At 59.0% G+C, this 23,185-nt stretch overlaps 1 protein-coding gene and 1 long non-coding RNA gene across 2 annotated transcripts in view; both read right to left on the bottom strand.

Moving 5' to 3' along the window:
- LOC144728102 (uncharacterized) overlaps positions 1 to 23,185 on the bottom strand; it is a 149,337-nt gene that overhangs the window by 16,220 nt on the left and 109,932 nt on the right. The window lies entirely within an intron of this gene.
- On the bottom strand, positions 752 to 18,316 carry LOC144728098 (transmembrane protein 163a-like). Its single transcript, XM_078607387.1, has 8 exons — positions 18,147 to 18,316; positions 16,191 to 16,295; positions 15,805 to 15,848; positions 15,223 to 15,314; positions 14,549 to 14,645; positions 3,198 to 3,309; positions 1,879 to 2,020; positions 752 to 1,593 (listed from the first exon to the last, which is right to left on the bottom strand). The coding sequence occupies exons 1-8, from the start codon at positions 18,223 to 18,225 to the stop codon at positions 1,533 to 1,535; spliced, it is 732 nt and encodes a 243-aa protein (XP_078463513.1). The 5' UTR covers positions 18,226 to 18,316; the 3' UTR covers positions 752 to 1,532.

The following is a 23,185-nucleotide window of genomic DNA, read 5'->3' as shown; positions in this document are numbered from 1 at the left end:
GTGGGTGTCAAGGAGCTAGACCCCGGCTCTCCAGAAGGCAGTACGGAAAAGTGGGAACTCCAATTGTACGGGGATAGCGCGTTTCCTCCTCGCACGCGTGGGGCATCTCCAGGTGTTCCGGTTTCCTCTCACTTGTACAGAGTATTAATTATATATTTTTTGGATTTTTCTGTTTGCGCATCGTCACTTTAAGATGTTTTCTTGTTCATGTTTTTGTTTGTTGCGGTTGCACCCGATTCCAGAGCCGAATGGCTCACAGGGCTATTCAAAATAAATGAAACTGAAAAGAAATTGGTCAACACCTTGATAGAGGAATGCAGAGCTGGGGCATTGTCGATAGCGTGAACTCGTCACTGCTTTGGCTGCTGCCTTCCTGCTCGTCTGCGGTTCTTCCTGATCGCACCTCAGAGTTGCCCTCTCTCTCTCGCTCGAGAGAGTGGACGTTTGCCCCTTCCTACGCGACCCCATCGAGTCGTCCCGGCTGTGTCGGGTGGTGGAGGGCGCACGAGACCAATGCAATAATCGCAACGTGCAACACCGGCTCGCTCCCGTCGAGGGCTCGGGGGAGTGCTGAGATTTCATACGCGGCGCACCAAGTCTTCATTTGAGGCCGAGTGGACCCAGGGGAGGGCCTGGGACAAGGTTGGAATATCAGGTGAGATCGAGAATTGGGTGACCGGGTCCCGTAGCGCAGCGCGCTAATCACGGCGCCACCGCTCCCCCCCCCCCCACACACACACACGCAGAGTGATACGTGTGAATCTTTATTTGCTTAGATACGTGTGGAGCGCACGGTGTCAAACACGGCGCACAGCAGCAGCGGCAGCAGCTACTGCTGCGTATGGGTAAAACAGAGACGCACAGGACTGGCCAAGAGGCCAGGGCAACACAACACACACCACACACACCACACACACACCACTACACACCACACACTACACACACCACTACGTACACAATATACAACACAAAAACTCACCCCCCCCCCCACCACTTCCCACACATCCCCATAGCCTCAACAGGCTGTTTGGGGGCGAGCGCTTTTAGCGAGCAGCAGACATCAAGGCCAAGACGTCACACACACGGGGGGAGATGGGCGACCAGCAACACGGCAGACCGCCCCCTCGTCCTCCCAGTGGCGATGTTCATTTACAGAGCCGAGGCGCTCGTTTTTAAGGTCGAGTCGACCTAGGGGAGAGGCCCAGGACCGGTTCACGTCTTGATGTTGGCCGTGAGCGGGAATCGAACCTGGCGGCCCACCGGCTTCGGAGTGCCGCTCCCCACTCGACACCGCCAGTCATTAGGTACACACCTCGTATAAAACAACAACCCTCACCCCCCTCGCACACCCAACTTGGTTGCCGGGGTAACCGCGAGGCATCTCCTTGGTAACGGTACCCACGCTGTTTTCTATAAAACTGGTAAAACGCCTCTTGATCCCACGAATCCTCGATCCCCCACAACTCCACGCATCCAGGGCTGGAGGTCAGGGGTCAGGGCCGGAGGTCAGGGGTCAGGGCTGGAGGTCGGGGTCAGGGCAGCTCCTCGTATTGCACCGATATCCTCCAACGTGGCACCGAGTACACCAGCAGCCTGCAACAACAACCACCACCACCACAACCACATCAACAACCACCACAACCACATCAACTACCGAGTACACCAACAGCCTGCAACAACAACCACCACCACAACCACATCAACAACCACCACAACCACATCAACTACCGAGTACACCAGCAGCCTGCAACAACAACCACCACAACCACATCAACTACCGAGTACACCAGCAGCCTGCAACAACAACCACCACCACAACCACATCAACTACCGAGTACACCACCACCAACATCACCCCCCCCCCCCGCCCCTGAATACCGGATTCCGAGGGTGAGGAAGGCGACCCCCATGGCGAGTCCCAGGCTCGCGTCCAAGAACCAGGCCGCAGGGTGACGTGGGGTCAGATCCACGGCCACCAGCATGGCCAGCGCCATCACGGCGCCCGCCAACGAGTTCCAGCCTGCCTCACCGGGTGAGCGAGAGGCACGGGGAGGGTGAGCAGTGGAGCGCGGGGTGAGTGTGCGTGCGTGCGCTGCTGGGAGGTTAAACTGGGTTTCAAGTTTTCATTCAAGTTTCATTGATTAGGTACAGTGAGGGAAAAAAGTATTTGATCCCCTGCTGATTTTGTACGTTTGCCCACTGACAAAGAAATGATCAGTCTATAATTTTAATGGTAGGTCTATTTGAACAGTGAGAGACAGAATAACAACAACAAAAATCCAGAAAAACGCATGTCAAAAGTGTTATAAATAGATTTCCATTTTAATGAGGGAAATAAGTATTTGACCCCTCTGCAAAACATGACTTAGTACTTGGTGGCAAAACCCTTATTGGCAATCACAGAGGTCAGACGTTTCTTGTAGTTGGCCACCAGGTTTGCACACATCTCAGGAGGGATTTTGTCCCACTCCTCTTCGCAGATCTTCTCCAAGTCATTAAGGTTTCGAGGCTGACGTTTGGCAACTCGAACCTTCAGCTCCCTCCACAGATTTTTTTCCCCTCACTGTATAGCCCTGTGAGCCATGCGGCTCTTGAGTCGGATGCAACCGCAACAAACAACATATGAACAGAGAAACATCTTAAAGTGAGTGGGGCAGTGTCCGTGGTGGTGAGTGGGGCAGCGTCCGTGGTGGTGAGTGGGGCAGCGTCCGTGGTGGTGAGTGGGGCAGTGTTCGTGGTGGTGAGTGGGGCAGTGTCCGTGGTGGTGAGTGGGGCAGTGTTCGTGGTGGTGAGTGGGGCAGTGTGCGTGGTGGTGAGTGGGGCAGTGTGCGTGGTGGTGAGTGGGGCAGTGTTCGTGGTGGTGAGTGGGGCAGTGTTCGTGGTGGTGAGTGGGGCAGTGTGCGTGGTGGTGAGTGGGGCAGCGTCCGTGGTGGTGAGTGGGGCAGTGTGCGTGGTGGTGAGTGGGGCAGTGTTCGTGGTGGTGAGTGGGGCAGCGTCCGTGGTGGTGAGTGGGGCAGTGTCCGTGGTGGTGAGTGGGGCAGTGTTCGTGGTGGTGAGTGGGGCAGCGTCCGTGGTGGTGAGTGGGGCAGTGTGCGTGGTGGTGAGTGGGGCAGTGTCCGTGGTGGTGAGTGGGGCAGTGTCCGTGGTGGTGAGTGGGGCAGTGTTCGTGGTGGTGGTGAGTGGTGGTGAGTGGGTACCGTCCGTGGTGAGTGAGCGGCTGGACAGGGCGGTGCCGAGCAGGAACTTGACGAGAGCGAGGACGGTGCAGAGGACGGCGCTGAGCACCGACACCACGTGCAGGAACACGCCCTGCACACAGCACACTCACCAACAACACTCACCAACACTCACCAACACTCACCAACACTCACCAACACCACTCACCACCAACACCACTCACCACCAACACCACCACTCACCACCACCACCACTCGCCACCACCACCCACCAACACCACTCACCACCAACACCACTCACCACCAACACCACTCACCACCAACACCACTCACCACCAACACCACTCACCACCACTCACCACCAACACTCACCAACACCACTCACCAACACCACTCACCAACAACACTCACCACCAACACTCACCAACACCACTCACCAACACCACTCACCAACAACACTCACCACCAACACCACTCACCACCAACACCACTCACCACCACTCACCACCAACACTCACCACCAACACTCACCAACACCACTCACCAACACCACTCACCACCAACACCACTCACCACCAACACCACTCACCACCAACACCACCAACACTCACCACCAACACTCACCACCAACACTCACCACCAACACTCACCACCAACACTCACCAACACCACTCACCAACACCACTCACCACCAACCACTCACCACCAACCACTCACCAACACCACTCACCACCAACACCACTCACCACCAACCACTCACCACCAACACCACTCACCACCAACCACTCACCAACACCACTCACCACCAACACCACTCACCACCAACACCACTCACCACCAACACCACTCACCACCAACCAACACCACTCAACACCACCACCAACACCACCACACCACTCACCACCACCACTCACCACCAACACACACCAACCCCACTCACCACCACACCACACACCACCAACACCACTCACCCACCAACACCACTCACCACCAACACCACCCACCCCCACACCACTCCCCACCAACACCACTCACCACCACACACTCACCACACACCACCCCACACTCCCCCCCCACCCACCCCCCACCACACACCCACCACCCCACACACCCCCACACACACCCACCACCACACCCACCACCACACACCACACCACACACCACCACCACCCACTCACCACCACACCACTCACCAACACTCACCAACACCACTCACCACCACCACCACACCACTCACCAACACCACTCACCACCACACCACTCACCACCAACACCACTCACCAACACTCACCAACACCACTCACCACTCACCACCAACACCACTCACCAACACCACTCACCACCACACCACTCACCACCAACACCACTCACCACCAACACCACTCACCACCAACACCACTCACCACCAACACCACTCACCACCAACACCACTCACCACCAACACCACTCACCAACACCACTCACCAACACCACTCACCACCACCACTCACCAACACCACTCACCAACACCACTCACCACCACCACTCACCACCAACACTCACCACCAACACCACTCACCACCAACACCACTCACCACCAACACCACTCACCACCAACACTCACCACCAACACTCACCACTCACCAACACCACTCACCACCAACACTTACCACCAACACTCACCAACACCACTCACCAACACCACTCACCACCAACACCACTCACCACCAACACCACTCACCACCACTCACCACCAACACTCACCAACACCACTCACCACCAACACTCACCACCAACACTCACCACTCACCACCAACACTCACCAACACCACTCACCACCAACACTCACCACCAACACTCACCAACACCACTCACCAACACCACTCACCAACAACACTCACCACCAACACTCACCACCAACCACTCACCAACACCACTCACCCACCACCAACACCACTCACCCACCACCAACACCACTCACCACCAACACCACTCACCACCAACACCACTCACCACCACTCACCAACACCACTCACCACCACTCACCACCAACACTCACCAACACCACTCACCACAAACACTCACCAACACCACTCACCACCACCACTCACCAACACCACTCACCACCACCACTCACCACCAACACTCACCACCAACACCACTCACCACCAACACCACTCACCACCACCACCACCACTCACCAACACCACTCACCACCAACACTCACCAACACCACTCACCACCAACACCACTCACCACCAACACCACTCACCACCAACACCACTCACCACCAACACCACTCACCACTCACCACTCACCAACAACACACTCACCACCACACACTCACCACCACACACTCACCACCACACACTCACCACCACACACTCACAACCACACACTCACCACCAACACTCACCACCACACACTCACCACCACACACTCACCACCACACACTCACCACCAACCACTCACAACCACACACTCACCACCAACCACTCACAACCACACACTCACCACCAACCACTCACAACCACACACTCACCACCAACCACTCACAACCAACACTCACCACCAACCACTCACAACCACACACTCACCACCAACCACTCACAACCACACACTCACCACCAACACTCACCACCAACACTCACCACCAACCACCACACACTCACCACCAACACCAACACTCACCACCAACACTCACCAACACCACCACGTGCAGGAAGACGCCCTGCACACAGCACACTCACCAACACTCACCAACACTCACCACCTCTCACCAACACTCACCACCTCTCACCGCCACTCACCACCACCCACCACCGCCACTCACCACCACCAACACTCGCCACTCACCAACACTCACCACCACTACTCACCAACCACCAACACTCAACACAACATGCACTCTCCACATCCATCACACCCACGCCAGTGTACACAACCACACTCCCCAGACACTCTCTCACCACCCGTGCACACAAACACACAACGCTCCACCGCCCGTGCACACACACACACCACACACACGCTCTCACCACCCGTGCACACACACACACACACCACACTCCACCATCCGTGCACACACACACACCTCTCTCCACCACCCGCGCACACACACACACGCTCTCACCACCCGCGCACACACACACACACCTCGCTCCACCACCCGCGCACACACACACACACACACGCTCTCACCACCCGTGCACACACACACACACGCTCTCACCACCCGTGCACACACACACACACACACCTCTCTCCACCACCCGCGCACACACACACGCTCTCACCACCCGTGCACACACACCACGCTCCACCACCCGCGCACACACACACACGCTCTCACCACCCGTGCACACACACACGCACACACGCTCTCACCACCCGTACACACACACACACCTCGCTCCACCACCCGCGCACGCACACACACACACACCACGCTCTCACCAACCGTGCGCACACACACCCGCGCTCTCACCACCCGCGCACACACACACACACACCCCGCTCCACCACCCGCGCACACACACACACACACCACGCTCCACCACCCGCGCACACACACACACACACACCACGCTCTCACCACCCGCACACACACACACACACCTCTCTCCACCACCCGCGCACACACACACACACCGCGCTCCACCACTCGTGCACACACACACACACCACGCTCCACCACCCGCGCGCACACACACACACACACACGCTCTCACCACCCGCGCGCACACACACACACACACACGCTCTCACCACCCGTGCACACACACACACGCTCTCACCACCCGTGCACACACACACACACACACACGCTCTCACCACCCGCACACACACACACACCTCGCTCCACCACCCACGCACACACACACACACCACGCTCTCACCACCCGTGCACACACACACCCGCGCTCTCACCACCCGCGCGCACACACACACACTCCACGCTCTCACCACCCACCAACACACACACACACCTCTCTCCACCACCCGCGCACACACACACACACGCTCTCACCACCCGCGCGCACACACACACACACGCTCTCACCACCCGTGCACACACACACACACACACCACACTCCACCACCCGCGCACACACACACACACACACACGCTCTCACCACCCGCGCGCACACACACACACACGCTCTCACCACCCGTACACACACACACCTCGCTCCACCACCCGCGCACACACACACACACACACGCTCTCACCACCCGCACACACACACACACACACGCTCTCACCACACACGCTCTCACCACCCGCGCACACACACACACCACGCTCCACCACCCGTGCACACACACACACACACGCTCTCACCACCCGCACACACACACACCATGCTCCACCACCCGTGCACACACACACACCACGCTGTCACCACCCGCGCACACACACACACACACACACACGCTCTCACCACCCGCACACACACACACCACGCTCCACCACCCGTGCACACACACACACACACACGCTCTCACCACCCGCGCACACACACACCACGCTCTCACCACCCGTGCACACAAACACACAACGCTCCACCGCCCGTGCACACACACACACCACACACACGCTCTCACCACCCGTGCACACACACACACACACCACACTCCACCATCCGTGCACACACACACACCTCTCTCCACCACCCGCGCACACACACACACGCTCTCACCACCCGCGCACACACACACACACCTCGCTCCACCACCCGCGCACACACACACACACACACGCTCTCACCACCCGTGCACACACACACACACGCTCTCACCACCCGTGCACACACACACACACACACCTCTCTCCACCACCCGCGCACACACACACGCTCTCACCACCCGTGCACACACACCACGCTCCACCACCCGCGCACACACACACACGCTCTCACCACCCGTGCACACACACACGCACACACGCTCTCACCACCCGTACACACACACACACCTCGCTCCACCACCCGCGCACGCACACACACACACACCACGCTCTCACCAACCGTGCGCACACACACCCGCGCTCTCACCACCCGCGCACACACACACACACACCCCGCTCCACCACCCGCGCACACACACACACACACCACGCTCCACCACCCGCGCACACACACACACACACACCACGCTCTCACCACCCGCACACACACACACACACCTCTCTCCACCACCCGCGCACACACACACACACCGCGCTCCACCACTCGTGCACACACACACACACCACGCTCCACCACCCGCGCGCACACACACACACACACACGCTCTCACCACCCGCGCGCACACACACACACACACACGCTCTCACCACCCGTGCACACACACACACGCTCTCACCACCCGTGCACACACACACACACACACACGCTCTCACCACCCGCACACACACACACACCTCGCTCCACCACCCACGCACACACACACACACCACGCTCTCACCACCCGTGCACACACACACCCGCGCTCTCACCACCCGCGCGCACACACACACACTCCACGCTCTCACCACCCACCAACACACACACACACCTCTCTCCACCACCCGCGCACACACACACACACGCTCTCACCACCCGCGCGCACACACACACACACGCTCTCACCACCCGTGCACACACACACACACACACCACACTCCACCACCCGCGCACACACACACACACACACACGCTCTCACCACCCGCGCGCACACACACACACACGCTCTCACCACCCGTACACACACACACCTCGCTCCACCACCCGCGCACACACACACACACACACGCTCTCACCACCCGCACACACACACACACACACGCTCTCACCACACACGCTCTCACCACCCGCGCACACACACACACCACGCTCCACCACCCGTGCACACACACACACACACGCTCTCACCACCCGCACACACACACACCATGCTCCACCACCCGTGCACACACACACACCACGCTGTCACCACCCGCGCACACACACACACACACACACACGCTCTCACCACCCGCACACACACACACCACGCTCCACCACCCGTGCACACACACACACACACACGCTCTCACCACCCGCGCACACACACACCACGCTCTCACCACCCGTGCACACACACACACGCTCTCACCACCCGCGCACACACACACCATGCTCTCACCACCCGCGCACACACACACCACGCTCCACCACCCGTGCACACACACACACACGCTCTCACCACCCGCGCACACACACACCACGCTCTCACCACCCGTGCACACACACACACGCTCTCACCACCCGTGCACACACACACACGCTCTCACCACCCGTGCACACACACACACGCTCTCACCACCTGTGCACACACACACACACCACGCTCTCACCACCCGCGCACACACACACCACGCTCTCACCACCCGCGCACACACACACCACGCTCTCACCACCCGCGCACACACACACCACGCTCTCACCACCCGTGCACACACACACACACCACGCTCTCACCACCCGCGCACACACACACCATGCTCCGCCACCCGTGCACACACACACACACACCACGCTCTCACCACCCGCGCACACACACACCACGCTCTCACCACCCGTGCACACACACACACGCTCTCACCACCCGTGCACACACACACACGCTCTCACCACCCGTGCACACACACACACGCTCTCACCACCCGTGCACACACACACACGCTCTCACCACCCGTGCACACACACACACACCACGCTCTCACCACCCGCGCACACACACACCACGCTCTCACCACCCGTGCACACACACACACACCACGCTCTCACCACCCGCGCACACACACACCACGCTCCACCACCCGTGCACACACACACACCACGCTCTCACCACCCGCGCACACACACACACACACCACGCTCTCACCACCCGCGCACACACACACCACGCTCTCACCACCCGTGCACACACACACACCACGCTCTCACCACCCGCGCACACACACACCACGCTCCACCACCCGTGCACACACACACACCACGCTCTCACCACCCGCGCACACACACACAACGCTCTCACCACCCGCGCACACACACACACACACCACGCTCTCACCACCCGCGCACACACACACACACACCTCGCTCCACCACCCGCGCACACACACACACACACACGCTCTCACCACCCGTGCACACACACACACGCTCTCACCACCCGTGCACACACACACACACACCACGCTCTCACCACCCGCGCACACACACACACACACGCTCTCACCACCCGCACACACACACACACCTCGCTCCACCACCCACGCACACACACACACACCACGCTCTCACCACCCGTGCACACACACACCCGCGCTCTCACCACCCGCGCGCACACACACACACTCCACGCTCTCACCACCCACCAACACACACACACACCTCTCTCCACCACCCGCGCACACACACACACACACACACGCTCTCACCACCCGCGCGCACACACACACACGCTCTCACCACCCGTGCACACACACACACACACACACACCACACTCCACCACCCGCGCACACACACACACACACACACACGCTCTCACCACCCGCGCGCACACACACACACACGCTCTCACCACCCGTACACACACACACCTCGCTCCACCACCCGCGCACACACACACACACACACACGCTCTCACCACCCGCACACACACACACACACGCTCTCACCACACACGCTCTCACCACCCGCGCACACACACACACCACGCTCCACCACCCGTGCACACACACACACACACGCTCTCACCACCCGCACACACACACACCATGCTCCACCACCCGTGCACACACACACACCACGCTGTCACCACCCGCGCACACACACACACACACACGCTCTCACCACCCGCACACACACACACCACGCTCCACCACCCGTGCACACACACACACACACACGCTCTCACCACCCGCGCACACACACACCACGCTCTCACCACCCGTGCACACACACACACCACGCTGTCACCACCCGCGCACACACACACACACACACGCTCTCACCACCCGCACACACACACACCACGCTCCACCACCCGTGCACACACACACACACACACGCTCTCACCACCCGCGCACACACACACCACGCTCTCACCACCCGTGCACACACACACACGCTCTCACCACCCGCGCACACACACACCATGCTCTCACCACCCGCGCACACACACACCACGCTCCACCACCCGTGCACACACACACACACACACGCTCTCACCACCCGCGCACACACACACCACGCTCTCACCACCCGTGCACACACACACACGCTCTCACCACCCGTGCACACACACACCACGCTCTCACCACCCGTGCACACACACACACACCACGCTCTCACCACCCGCGCACACACACACCACGCTCTCACCACCCGTGCACACACACACACGCTCTCACCACCCGTGCACACACACACACGCTCTCACCACCCGTGCACACACACACACGCTCTCACCACCTGTGCACACACACACACACCACGCTCTCACCACCCGCGCACACACACACCACGCTCTCACCACCCGTGCACACACACACACACCACGCTCTCACCACCCGCGCACACACACACCATGCTCCGCCACCCGTGCACACACACACACACACCACGCTCTCACCACCCGCGCACACACACACCACGCTCTCACCACCCGTGCACACACACACACACTCTCACCACCCGTGCACACACACACACGCTCTCACCACCCGTGCACACACACACACGCTCTCACCACCCGTGCACACACACACACACACCACGCTCTCACCACCCGCGCACACACACACCACGCTCTCACCACCCGTGCACACACACACACACCACGCTCTCACCACCCGCGCACACACACACCACGCTCCACCACCCGTGCACACACACACACCACGCTCTCACCACCCGCGCACACACACACACACACCACGCTCTCACCACCCGCGCACACACACACCACGCTCTCACCACCCGTGCACACACACACACCACGCTCTCACCACCCGCGCACACACACACCCACGCTCCACCACCCGTGCACACACACACACCACGCTCTCACCACCCGCACACACACACACAACGCTCTCACCACCCGCGCACACACACACATACACCACGCTCTCACCACCCGCGCACACACACACACACACACCACGCTCTCACCACCCGCGCACACACACACAACGCTCTCACCACCCGCGCACACACACACACACACACCACGCTCTCACCACCCGCGCACACACACACACACACCTCGCTCCACCACCCGCGCACACACACACACACACACGCTCTCACCACCCGTACACACACACACACACACACACCACGCTCCACCACCCGCGCACACACACACACACACCACGCTCCACCACCCGCGCACACACACACCTCGCTCCACCACCCGCGCACACACACACCTCGCTCCACCACCCGCGCACACACACACACCACGCTCTCACCACCCGCGCACACACACACACACACCACGCTCCACCACCCGTGCACACACACACACACACCTCGCTCCACCACCCGCGCACACACACACACGCTCTCACCACCCGTGCACACACACACACACACACACCACGCTCTCACCACCCGTGCACACACACACACCACGCTCTCACCACCCGCGCACACACACACACACCACGCTCTCACCACCCGCGCACACACACACACACACCACGCTCTCACCACCCGCGCACACACACACACACACACCACGCTCTCACCACCCGTGCACACACACACACCATGCTCTCACCACCCGTGCACACACACACACACACCTCGCTCCACCACCCGCGCACACACACACACGCTCTCACCACCCGTGCACACACACACACACCACGCTCTCACCACCCGTGCACACACACACACCACGCTCTCACCACCCGCGCACACACACACACCACGCTCTCACCACCCGCGCACACACACACCACGCTCTCACCACCCGTGCACACACACACACACCACGCTCTCACCACCCGCGCACACACACACACCACGCTCCACCACCCGTGCACACACACACACCACGCTCTCACCACCCGCGCACACACACACACACACACCACGCTCTCACCACCCGCGCACACACACACCACGCTCTCACCACCCGTGCACACACACACACCACGCTCTCACCACCCGCGCACACACACACCACGCTCCACCACCCGTGCACACACACACACCACGCTCTCACCACCCGCACACACACACACAACGCTCTCACCACCCGCGCACACACACACATACACCACGCTCTCACCACCCGCGCACACACACACACACACACACACCACGCTCTCACCACCCGCGCACACACACACAACGCTCTCACCACCCGCGCACACACACACACACACCACGCTCTCACCACCCGCGCACACACACACACACACCTCGCTCCACCACCCGCGCACACACACACACACACACGCTCTCACCACCCGTACACACACACACACACACCACGCTCCACCACCCGCGCACACACACACACACACCACGCTCCACCACCCGCGCACACACACACACACACACACCTCGCTCCACCACCCGCGCACACACACACACCACGCTCTCACCACCCGCGCACGCACACACACACACCACGCTCCACCACCCGTGCACACACACACACCTCGCTCCACCACCCGCGCACACACACACACGCTCTCACCACCCATGCACACACACACACCACGCTCTCACCACCCATGCACACACACACACCACGCTCTCACCACCCATGCACACACACACACCACGCTCTCACCACCCATGCACACACACACACCACGCTCTCACCACCCGCGCACACACACACACACCACGCTCTCACCACCCGTGCACACACACACACACACACCACGCTCTCACCACCCGCGCACACACACACACACACCACGCTCTCACCACCCGTGCACACACACACACACACCACGCTCTTACCACCCGTGCACACACACACACCATGCTCTCACCACCCGTGCACACACACACACACACCTCGCTCCACCACCCGCGCACACACACACACGCTCTCACCACCCGTGCACACACACACACACACCACGCTCTCACCACCCGCGCACACACACACACACACCACGCTCTCACCACCCGTGCACACACACACACACACCACGCTCTCACCACCCGTGCACACACACACACCACGCTCTCACCACCCGCGCACACACACACACACACACCACGCTCTCACCACCCGTGCACACACACACACACACCACACTCTCACCACCCGTGCACACACACACACGCCGTGCACACACACACCCACACACGCGCCGCGCTCACCCCCTGTGGTTGGGAGCGCTGCACGAGGCCCAACGCAGATTTCGCGGCGATGAACGCGGAGGAGACGAGGAACACGGCGCCCAGCGCCATACACGCCCTGGGGAGACACGCGGGGAGAGACACGGGGGGGGGGGGGGGAGACAAGAGGGAGAGACAAGGGGGTGGGGGAGACAAGGGGGGGGGGAGACAAGAGGGAGAGACAAGGGGGGGGGAAGACAAGGGGGGGGGGAAGACAAGGGGGGGGGGGAGAGACAAGGGGGAGGGGAGGAGAGACAAGGGGGAGGGGAGGAGAGACAAGGGGGGAGGAGACAAGGGGGGGGGAGAGACAAGGGGGGGGGGAAGACACGGCAGGGGGAGGGAGGGAGAGAAACGAGGGGAGGGGGAGCCATGAGGGCGAGAGACACGTGTATCCATGTCCTCCCTCACCCCCCTTCCCACCAATCCCGCCCCCCCTGCTCACCCCTCAACACCCCCCCCACTCACCCGTGCTCACCCCTCACCACCCCCCCCCCCCCACTCACTCCTCACCACCCCCCCCCACTCACTCCTCACCACCCCCCCCCACTCACCCGTGCTCACCCCTCACCACCCACTCTACCCCCCCCCCCCTGCTCACCCCTCACCACCCCCCCCCCGCTCAATCACCCCTCACCACCCACTCCACCCCCGCTCACCCGTGCTCACGCCGGGACGAGGGCAACTCGACTTTGCTGCTGAACCTCCAGGCGACCACCCCCGACGTGAGCGTGTCCAGCAGGGCCCCCACCTGGGGAGGGGACGAGCCAGGCGGTCACAGCTCATCGCAGCGTGCTCAGACGCGCTTCTGCGGCCGTCTGGAACGCTCTGCTGATATTAGGAAGCCACTGTGGGGGGGGGGGGGGGGTAAGTCTGGGAGCTGTGATGCACTTTTAAATCGATATTCAAACGCACTTCTTGTAGAACTGCTTCGTGCGTTTCGTCCGTTGTCCTTCCCGCACGCCCCCCCCCCCCCCCCGATAAGCCCGGTGGGCTACGCACGGTGCGGGAGAAGTACAACACGTGCGGACATACGGGGGCTAGGGGGCGGGGGATGAGGAGTGAGGTGAGGTGAGACATCATCACTGTGAGAGCAACGCAGATCACAGGGGTCACCGCTAGAGGCTCAGAGCCGCACGAGGATCTATGGGTCCCAGGCCACGGTCGGTGTCACCGGGTGGAGGTCAGCGACTGGGTCAGAGTCAAGGTCAGGGTCAAGGTCAGGGTCAGGGTTCACTCACCGCAAACGCGAACGCGGCTGCGCTGTGCTGCAGCACGGAGACCACTGCGGGGGGGGGGGGGGAGAAGAGGGCACAGTGCCACCATGATGCAGGAGCTACGGCGAGGACGATGGTGGTGGTGGTGGCGGTGGTGGCGAGATGGTGGTGGTGACGATGTGGTGGTGGTGGTGGTGGCGTGAGCGAGATGGTGGAGATGACGATATGGTGGCGGTGGTGGCGGTGTGAGCGAGATGGTGGAGATGGTGGAGGTGGTGGCGGTGTGAGCGAGATGGTGGAGGTGTGAGCGAGATGGTGGAGGTGTGAGCGAGATGGTGGAGGTGTGAGCGAGATGGTGGAGGTGTGAGCGAGATGGTGGAGGTGACGACCTGCCGGAGGGGGTCCCTCACCGAAGGCCGCGGCCCCCATGGCGGCCGTGGCGACGATGGAGACGGCGGAGACGAGCAGCGCCAGGCGGCGGAGAGACGCCAGGCGGTCCTCGCAGCCAGACTCGCCTGGCACAACAACCACAACAACAACCACAACATCTAGAGCCGACACAACCACAACTAGAACCACAACCACCACAACGAGAAGCAACAACCACACAACCACAACTAGAACCACAACCACCACAACTAGAAGCAACAACCACACAACCACAATTAGAACCAAGACCAATCACACCTAGAAGAAACACCACCACCAACCACCACAACTAGAAGACCACACAACCGCACAACACTCCACATTACTCACATCCACCACCTCTGTAACACACGTGTTGCCTGTTGGGGCAAGTGCTGCTAGCCAGCCCCCTCTTGTGGGTGTCGTTGCAGGCCGGAACAGCAGCACGTGAGGGGGTGGGTGGACAATAACACGCCCGGCCGCCTTTGTTTCCCCAATGCTGATGTTTAGATTGCGCCAGGTACTCATTTGAGGCCGAGTCGACCTAGGGGAGGTCCAATAGCCGTTCAGGTAATCGCCGGTGGCGTTGGTAAGGAGCAGGAATCGAACTCTGGTCGCCACATTCGTAGCGCAGCGCGCTAACCACAACCAACACAACCACCACCACAACCACCACAACAACCACCACAACCACCACGCCCACAACCAACAACCACCACAACCACCACAACAACCACAACCACCACGCCAACAACCAACACAACCACCACAACCACCACCACCACCACCAACACGCCACCACGCCCACAACCACCACGCCAACAACCAACAACCACCACAACCAACAACCATCACAACCAACACAACCACCACAACCACCACGCCAACAACCAACACAACCACCACAACCACCACGCCAACAACCAACACAACCACCACAACCACCACGCCAACAACCAACACAACCACCACGCCTACAACCAACACAACCACCACGCCTACAACCAACACAACCACCACGCCTACAACCAACACAACCACCACGCCTACAACCAACACAACCACCACGCCTACAACCAACACAACCACCACAACCACTACGCCAACAACCAACACAACCACCACAACCACCATGCCTACAACCAACACACCCACCACAACCACCACGCCTACAACAACCACCACAACCACCAGGCCTACAACAACCACCACAACCACCACGCCCACAACCAACACAACCACCACCACCACGCCTACAACCAACACAACCACCACCACCACCACGCCTACAACCACCACAACCACCACGCCAACCACCACAACCACCACGCCAACCAACACAACCACCACGCCAACCAACACAACCACCACAACCACCACGCCAACAACCAACACAACCACCACAACCACCACGCCAACAACCAACACAACCACCACGCCAACAACCAACAACCACCACGCCAACAACCAACACAACCACCACAACCACCACGCCAACAACCAACACAACCACCACGCCAACCAACACAACCACCACAACCACCACGCCAACAACCAACACAACCACCACAACCACCACGCCAACAACCAACACAACCACCACGCCAACAACCAACAACCACCACGCCAACAACCAACACAACCACCACAACCACCACGCCAACAACCAACACAACCACCACGCCTACAACAACCACCACAACCACCACGCCTACAACCAACACAACCACCACGCCTACAACAACTTCCACAACCACCACGCCCACAACCACCACAACCACACGGAAGGCAGCCACCACAACCACCACGTCCACAACCACCACAACCACCACAACCACCACGCCCACAACCAACACAACCACCACACCTACAACCACCACCACAACCACCACAACCAACACAACCACCACAACCACACGGAGGGCAGCCACCACCCCCTCACCCCCCCCGCCACTCACACTCCGAACTCGCGGTGTTCTCCTCGCTCTCCCCGCCGCCGTCTCCTGCTCGCACCGCCGCCTCCGTCTCCTCCTCCATGGCTCAGCGGCCGCTCGCTTCTCCCAACCTCCACCACCTCCACCACCACCAGCACCACGCGGGGTTCTCCCACGCGACGTGACCCCCGGTGGGGGCGCTTTAACCCGCGATCTCTCTGCTCCACCCTCTCGGGGTTGCACCACAACTCGTCACACGGCGGATCGAGATGGGGGCAAAGAGGCGTGGTCGTAATCTGGCGGATCGTAACCGATGGGCGGGCGGGCGGGGGGAGTTGTAGTACAATTGGCGTAAAGTCTAAGCTGGTTTTAAAACAGGGTGGTGGAGGGGAGATATTGAGCCTAAATGGTGGCTTCGCGAGGGGGGGTGGTGGTGGTGGTGGTAGGGGGGGTGGAGGGAAAAAAAGTCCCCGCAAAAGCGACACGGAAGACCACGTGGAGGCCGAACACGTGGCGAGGAAAGTGCCGGGAAAATTCTGCCGGGCCGGGTCCGTCACGTGACGCGCGGGCATTTAAATCCGGCGCGCGCTGTGATTGGACGGGCCCAGAGCCCACCCTTCCCAACTCCCCCTCCCACTCAGCGCTCTGATTGGACGAACGAAAGTCCCTCTCCCTCCTCCCATCTCGCGCTCTGATTGGACAAGGCAGACCCCTCCCCCCCATCCCTCCCCCACCAGCTCGTGCACGCGAGCTAATTTGCATATTAAATGCCCTGGCGGGCAGGGGGTGCAGGCGCGTGGCAGCAGAAATCGACGATTTCATCGTCTTCTTGGTTCTTTCGGTAAAGTCACGTAGAATGGAAATAATAAAATAATAAAAATAAAACATCTCCGCGACTTTACCGAAAGAACCAAGAAGATGAATCCCTGCAGTCACGAAAGCTTTAAATCGAGATTTCATCGTCGCCAGCGTCTATGGATTTGCTGGCTTAGAGAATCGATTAATGACCATCACTCCCAATGCCGAACTGTACTGCAGTCGAATCGTGAACCCCACCTCGTGTACAGCACAGTACACATTCCTGCGGAGGGAGCTGGTAGGAACGTTGGGTTGCTCGGTCAATGGCCAGGGTCAACGGCGGCGTGGTGTATTCCGCAAATATGCCCGACTGTGAGGGCGGGCACAAGCCGGCGTGAGTAGGTTAAACGTTGAGTTTTATAAGGGCACCACGGGGTGACCAGCCCCTCCCCACCCAGCCCCACCCTCTCCACCCAGCCCCACCCCACCCTCCCCACCCAGCCCCTCCCACCCTCCCCTCTCCACCCAGCCCCACCCCTCCCATTTTTGTATGCACGACGGACGGACACAGTAATCCCCTGTGGCCTGGTGGAACCAGGTGGTTCCTACCAGTAAAACAACGGCGTACTGTGTGTGCGTGTCACGAAGAGAGAAAGTACACGCGTTTAGAGTATTTGACTGCTGCAAATGTCCACGTGATGAGAAGCCGCTTCGTTGCGCTATCATTCGTGGCCACGTCGCTGCTGAAAAAGAGCGAGATAGCTCAGTGTTACCCGGCTCAGCCTTACCTGGTAAAATATTTTAAAAAGCGTTTAGTTTATATTATGGGACCTCCTTTGCCAGTACCAAAACATACTAACATTATTTTGGTCCACACCAAAGGCGTCATCTGGTCGAACACCATATGAGACTAGGCTCTAAAGAAAGCTGTCTCTGGTGTGGGCCAATCAGTTTCAAAGACAATGCATAAATTATCAGAGTATTGTTTTTTGTTTGCATTTGGCTGCAAGTATTGAGGTTAATGTAAACATGATTCCTTGCAAAAGATGTCAGTTTTGTTGCCATAAAAAAGGGGAAAACCCTATTAGTATATTTAGTTTATATCATGGGCGACGTTTCGGGAAATGGCCCTTACAGCACATCGGGCAGAGAGGTGTTGAAACGTCGCCTGTAGCTATGCCTGTACCTATGCCTGTACCTATGCCTGTACCTATGCCTGTACCTATGCCTGTACCTATGCCTGTAGCTATACCTGTAGCTATGCCTGTAGCAATGCCTGTAGCTATGCCTGTAGCTATGCCTGTACCTATGCCTGTAGCTATGCCTGTACCTATGCCTGTAACTATGCCTGTAGCTATGCCTGTACCTATGCCTGTAGCTATGTCTGTAGCTATGCCTGTAGCTATGCCTGTACCTATGCCTGTAGCTATGCCTGTACCTATGCCTGTACCCTTTAAATCGCTCACAGCTGACATGGGTGATTGTGCGATTATCGTGATTCCGTCTGTCGACCACGGAAAGCCTCACCGAGTCTCAGGACTGTTCTACAGGAGGGTCCTGCCATGGTGGTGGGGCGGGGGGGTGTGCTTGTTCCCGTGTGTGATCTAAACTGACTACATTTTGGGTGTATTATTTCAATTTCGATTTAAAGCTTTCGTGACCGCAGTGATTCATCTTCTTGGTTCTTTCGGTAAAGTCACGTAGAAGGGAAATAAAAGAATAATAATAAAATAATAAACATAAAACATTATTTTTTTATTTCCCTTCTACGTGACTTTACCGAAAGAACCAAGAAGTAGTATTTCAAATTAGGCAAATTTGGACGGACCGTGACGCAGGCACACAATGGCCTGGCTCTTGTGAGCGACGTCACGGGGTCTTTAACGTCCACTGGTGAATGATGCAGACGGATGGATGTTGATGATGATGGGCCACGGTCAACACTAATGACGACGGAGCGGCAGCCAAGGCGCGGAACGCGTCCGAGTAGGTATCGGCCGCCGAAGGAGATGGAGCCATGAAATGAGCTGCTGTGCCACAGCAAGTGTTGGGTGAATTGTTACATCGCTGGATCGTGAGAGATGACAGCTTGGGGGGTGGGGGGGGGCTTCATCCAGCAGTGGACTGCCCATGGCTCAGCAGTAAAGCAATGAAGGGGGTCACCGGAGAGGGTTTGATTCGGCTCATCATCATCATCGTTCCCTCTGGCGTCGATAAAAGGAGTACCACTTTGCGTGTGCGGGGCAGATCGACAACGGTTGTCTTTCAGAGAGACTGGCACCTCCCGGCCATAGGAACGTGGAATTCCCAGCACTGTCTCTGCGGGGCTGAGCACGAGGTGCGCATCTCAATGCGAAGTCGGGAGTGGGGAGTCGAGCAGGGGGAGAGAGGCGGCTCACGTGATCCACGCGGTGGTCGGTGGTTGTCGTGTCGATTGCAACAACCAGCCCCGCCACGTGACCGCACCGTCAGTGGCGCGACACCAACGCCACAAAACACGGCGAGTTCATCTCCACGCCGCCAGCCTCTTCCCCAAACGCGGCCGATGCACAGAGGTCGCTGCGATGATCGTGATCGACTTCGCGGTGATTGATGGTGTCGCTCGCTCGCCCGGACGATTCCGCTCGTCTCACGGCTCCGTGTGCAGGAGGGTCGTGCCGCGTTTGTCGCAGCAGCAGCAGCAGCAGGGGGCGATGCTGCTGCTGCTGCCGCTGCTGTTGCTGCTGCTGTTGCTGCTGCAGATGCTGCTGCTGCTGCCGCTGCTGCTGCTGCTACTGCTGCTGATGCTGCTGCCGCTGCTGCTGCTGCTGCGATTCCAGTTGACAGATTTGCGGGTGATTTTTCAACATTGGGGACGTGGCGTTATTTATAAATGTGTCGTAACCCTCCACCACCCGACACGGACAATCAGCACAAAATAAGTGTCACGTTGACAAGTGGAAAATATCTTCTTGGTTCTTTCGGTAAAGTCACGTAGAAGGGAAGTAATAAAATAATAAAATTAAAACATAATAAAATAATTCTCACGACGTTACAACGCAAGCAGCCGTCCTCAGGTGAAGACCAGGTCTGTCGGGGAGACAGCGTCTGAATGAAACACCACCACGCTTGGAGCGTATATTTAAGCTGGGTTGGAAGGGGGGAAGGGCGCCTTGACAGAATAATTTGCATATCAAGAGGAACTTTACCGAAAGAACCAAGAAGATGAATCCCTGTAGTCACAAAAGCTTTAAATCGAAATTTAGCCGACCGGTGTGTTGAAGCGTGAAACCACAACATTTATAATTTTTGAGTTGAACGACGTTTCGCTGGTAATTGCATCCAGCATCATCGGGAAATTCGCCAGAATGTTGAGGCTCTGCTCTTGCTCCCGGTCTTAAATCGAGCAGCAGCAGCAGCAGGGTGACGTCATCATTAACTCATCAGGTGCAACGATTTGAGACGGAGGGGGGGGGGTATTGTAATTATATACTAGATTGCTGATTGGCTGTGTCGGGTGGTGGAGGGTTAAGACACATTCATAAATAACGCGATCTAACCCAAAAACGTTGATTATGAATAATATTGGTCACGAAAGCCTGCGTGTGAAACTGATTGAGGATGTGGTTTGGCCGATACCAGTTCCACTGTGTGTGGGGGTTTAGCTATGGGAGGAGGGAACCCACTCAGAACATGGAGAGAGAGAGAGAGAGCTTACAAACTCCACTCACTCTTACACCGCTTCTCATACTCGCCAGCGACAAGAACGGCATCATCCCACGGCGCGTGTAACAGGATCGGTGCACTTTGAGGCTACGCGAAGTGGGCGATGCTCGCTGCTGTCAGGTCACGGGACAGACCCATATGTCATGGGGTTGCTTGAGATCAAGGGCAGATGCACCACCTGTGCCCCCCACTGTGCCAACTCGCTGCGTTTAAGCCGCTGGCGCTCGGCTCGTCGTTGTGAGCGTCGCTTCTCTGCCCTCTGCCGTTGCTGGAGGGCGACTGCCTCCATCACGAGCCTCCTCCACGGTGACGAATCTTGACACCGCTGGTTACCGGTCTTCGGTAAGTCCACTCGGCTCCACATCCTCCTGTACCGCATCGTTCCATCTCTTCTCGAGTCCGTGCAATGCCGGTTTAGGCCCCTCTATGCGGCCAAACAGAAACTGCTTGCACATGCGGCCGCTGGGCATGCAGGCCACGTGACCCAGCCACCGCAGCCAGCCTCGCCTGCTGGAGGAGTTCACAGATGATGGGACTGTGTCCAGTGACAGACTGGAACT

This window comes from Lampetra planeri, chromosome 27 (genome assembly GCF_965212315.1).
Source record: "Lampetra planeri chromosome 27, kcLamPlan1.2.h2, whole genome shotgun sequence".
In the NCBI taxonomy this organism is placed as follows: Eukaryota; Metazoa; Chordata; class Hyperoartia; order Petromyzontiformes; family Petromyzontidae; genus Lampetra; species Lampetra planeri.
The sequence above is the reverse complement of the archived record's forward strand: the minus strand, read 5'-3'. Positions and strand labels throughout refer to the sequence as shown.

Excerpts from the sequence above, each read along its gene's own strand:
- LOC144728098 (XM_078607387.1), bottom strand. The coding sequence starts at position 18,225 with ATGGAGGAGGAGACGGAGGCGGCGGTGCGAGCAGGAGACGGCGGCGGG. Across the intron at positions 15,315-15,804 it reads CAGCCGCGTTCGCGTTTGCG|GTGGGGGCCCTGCTGGACAC; the intron begins GTGAGTGAACCC and ends TCCCCTCCCCAG. Across the intron at positions 2,021-3,197 it reads CCGCTCACTCACCACGGACG|GCTGGAACTCGTTGGCGGGC; the intron begins GTACCCACTCAC and ends CCGGTGAGGCAG.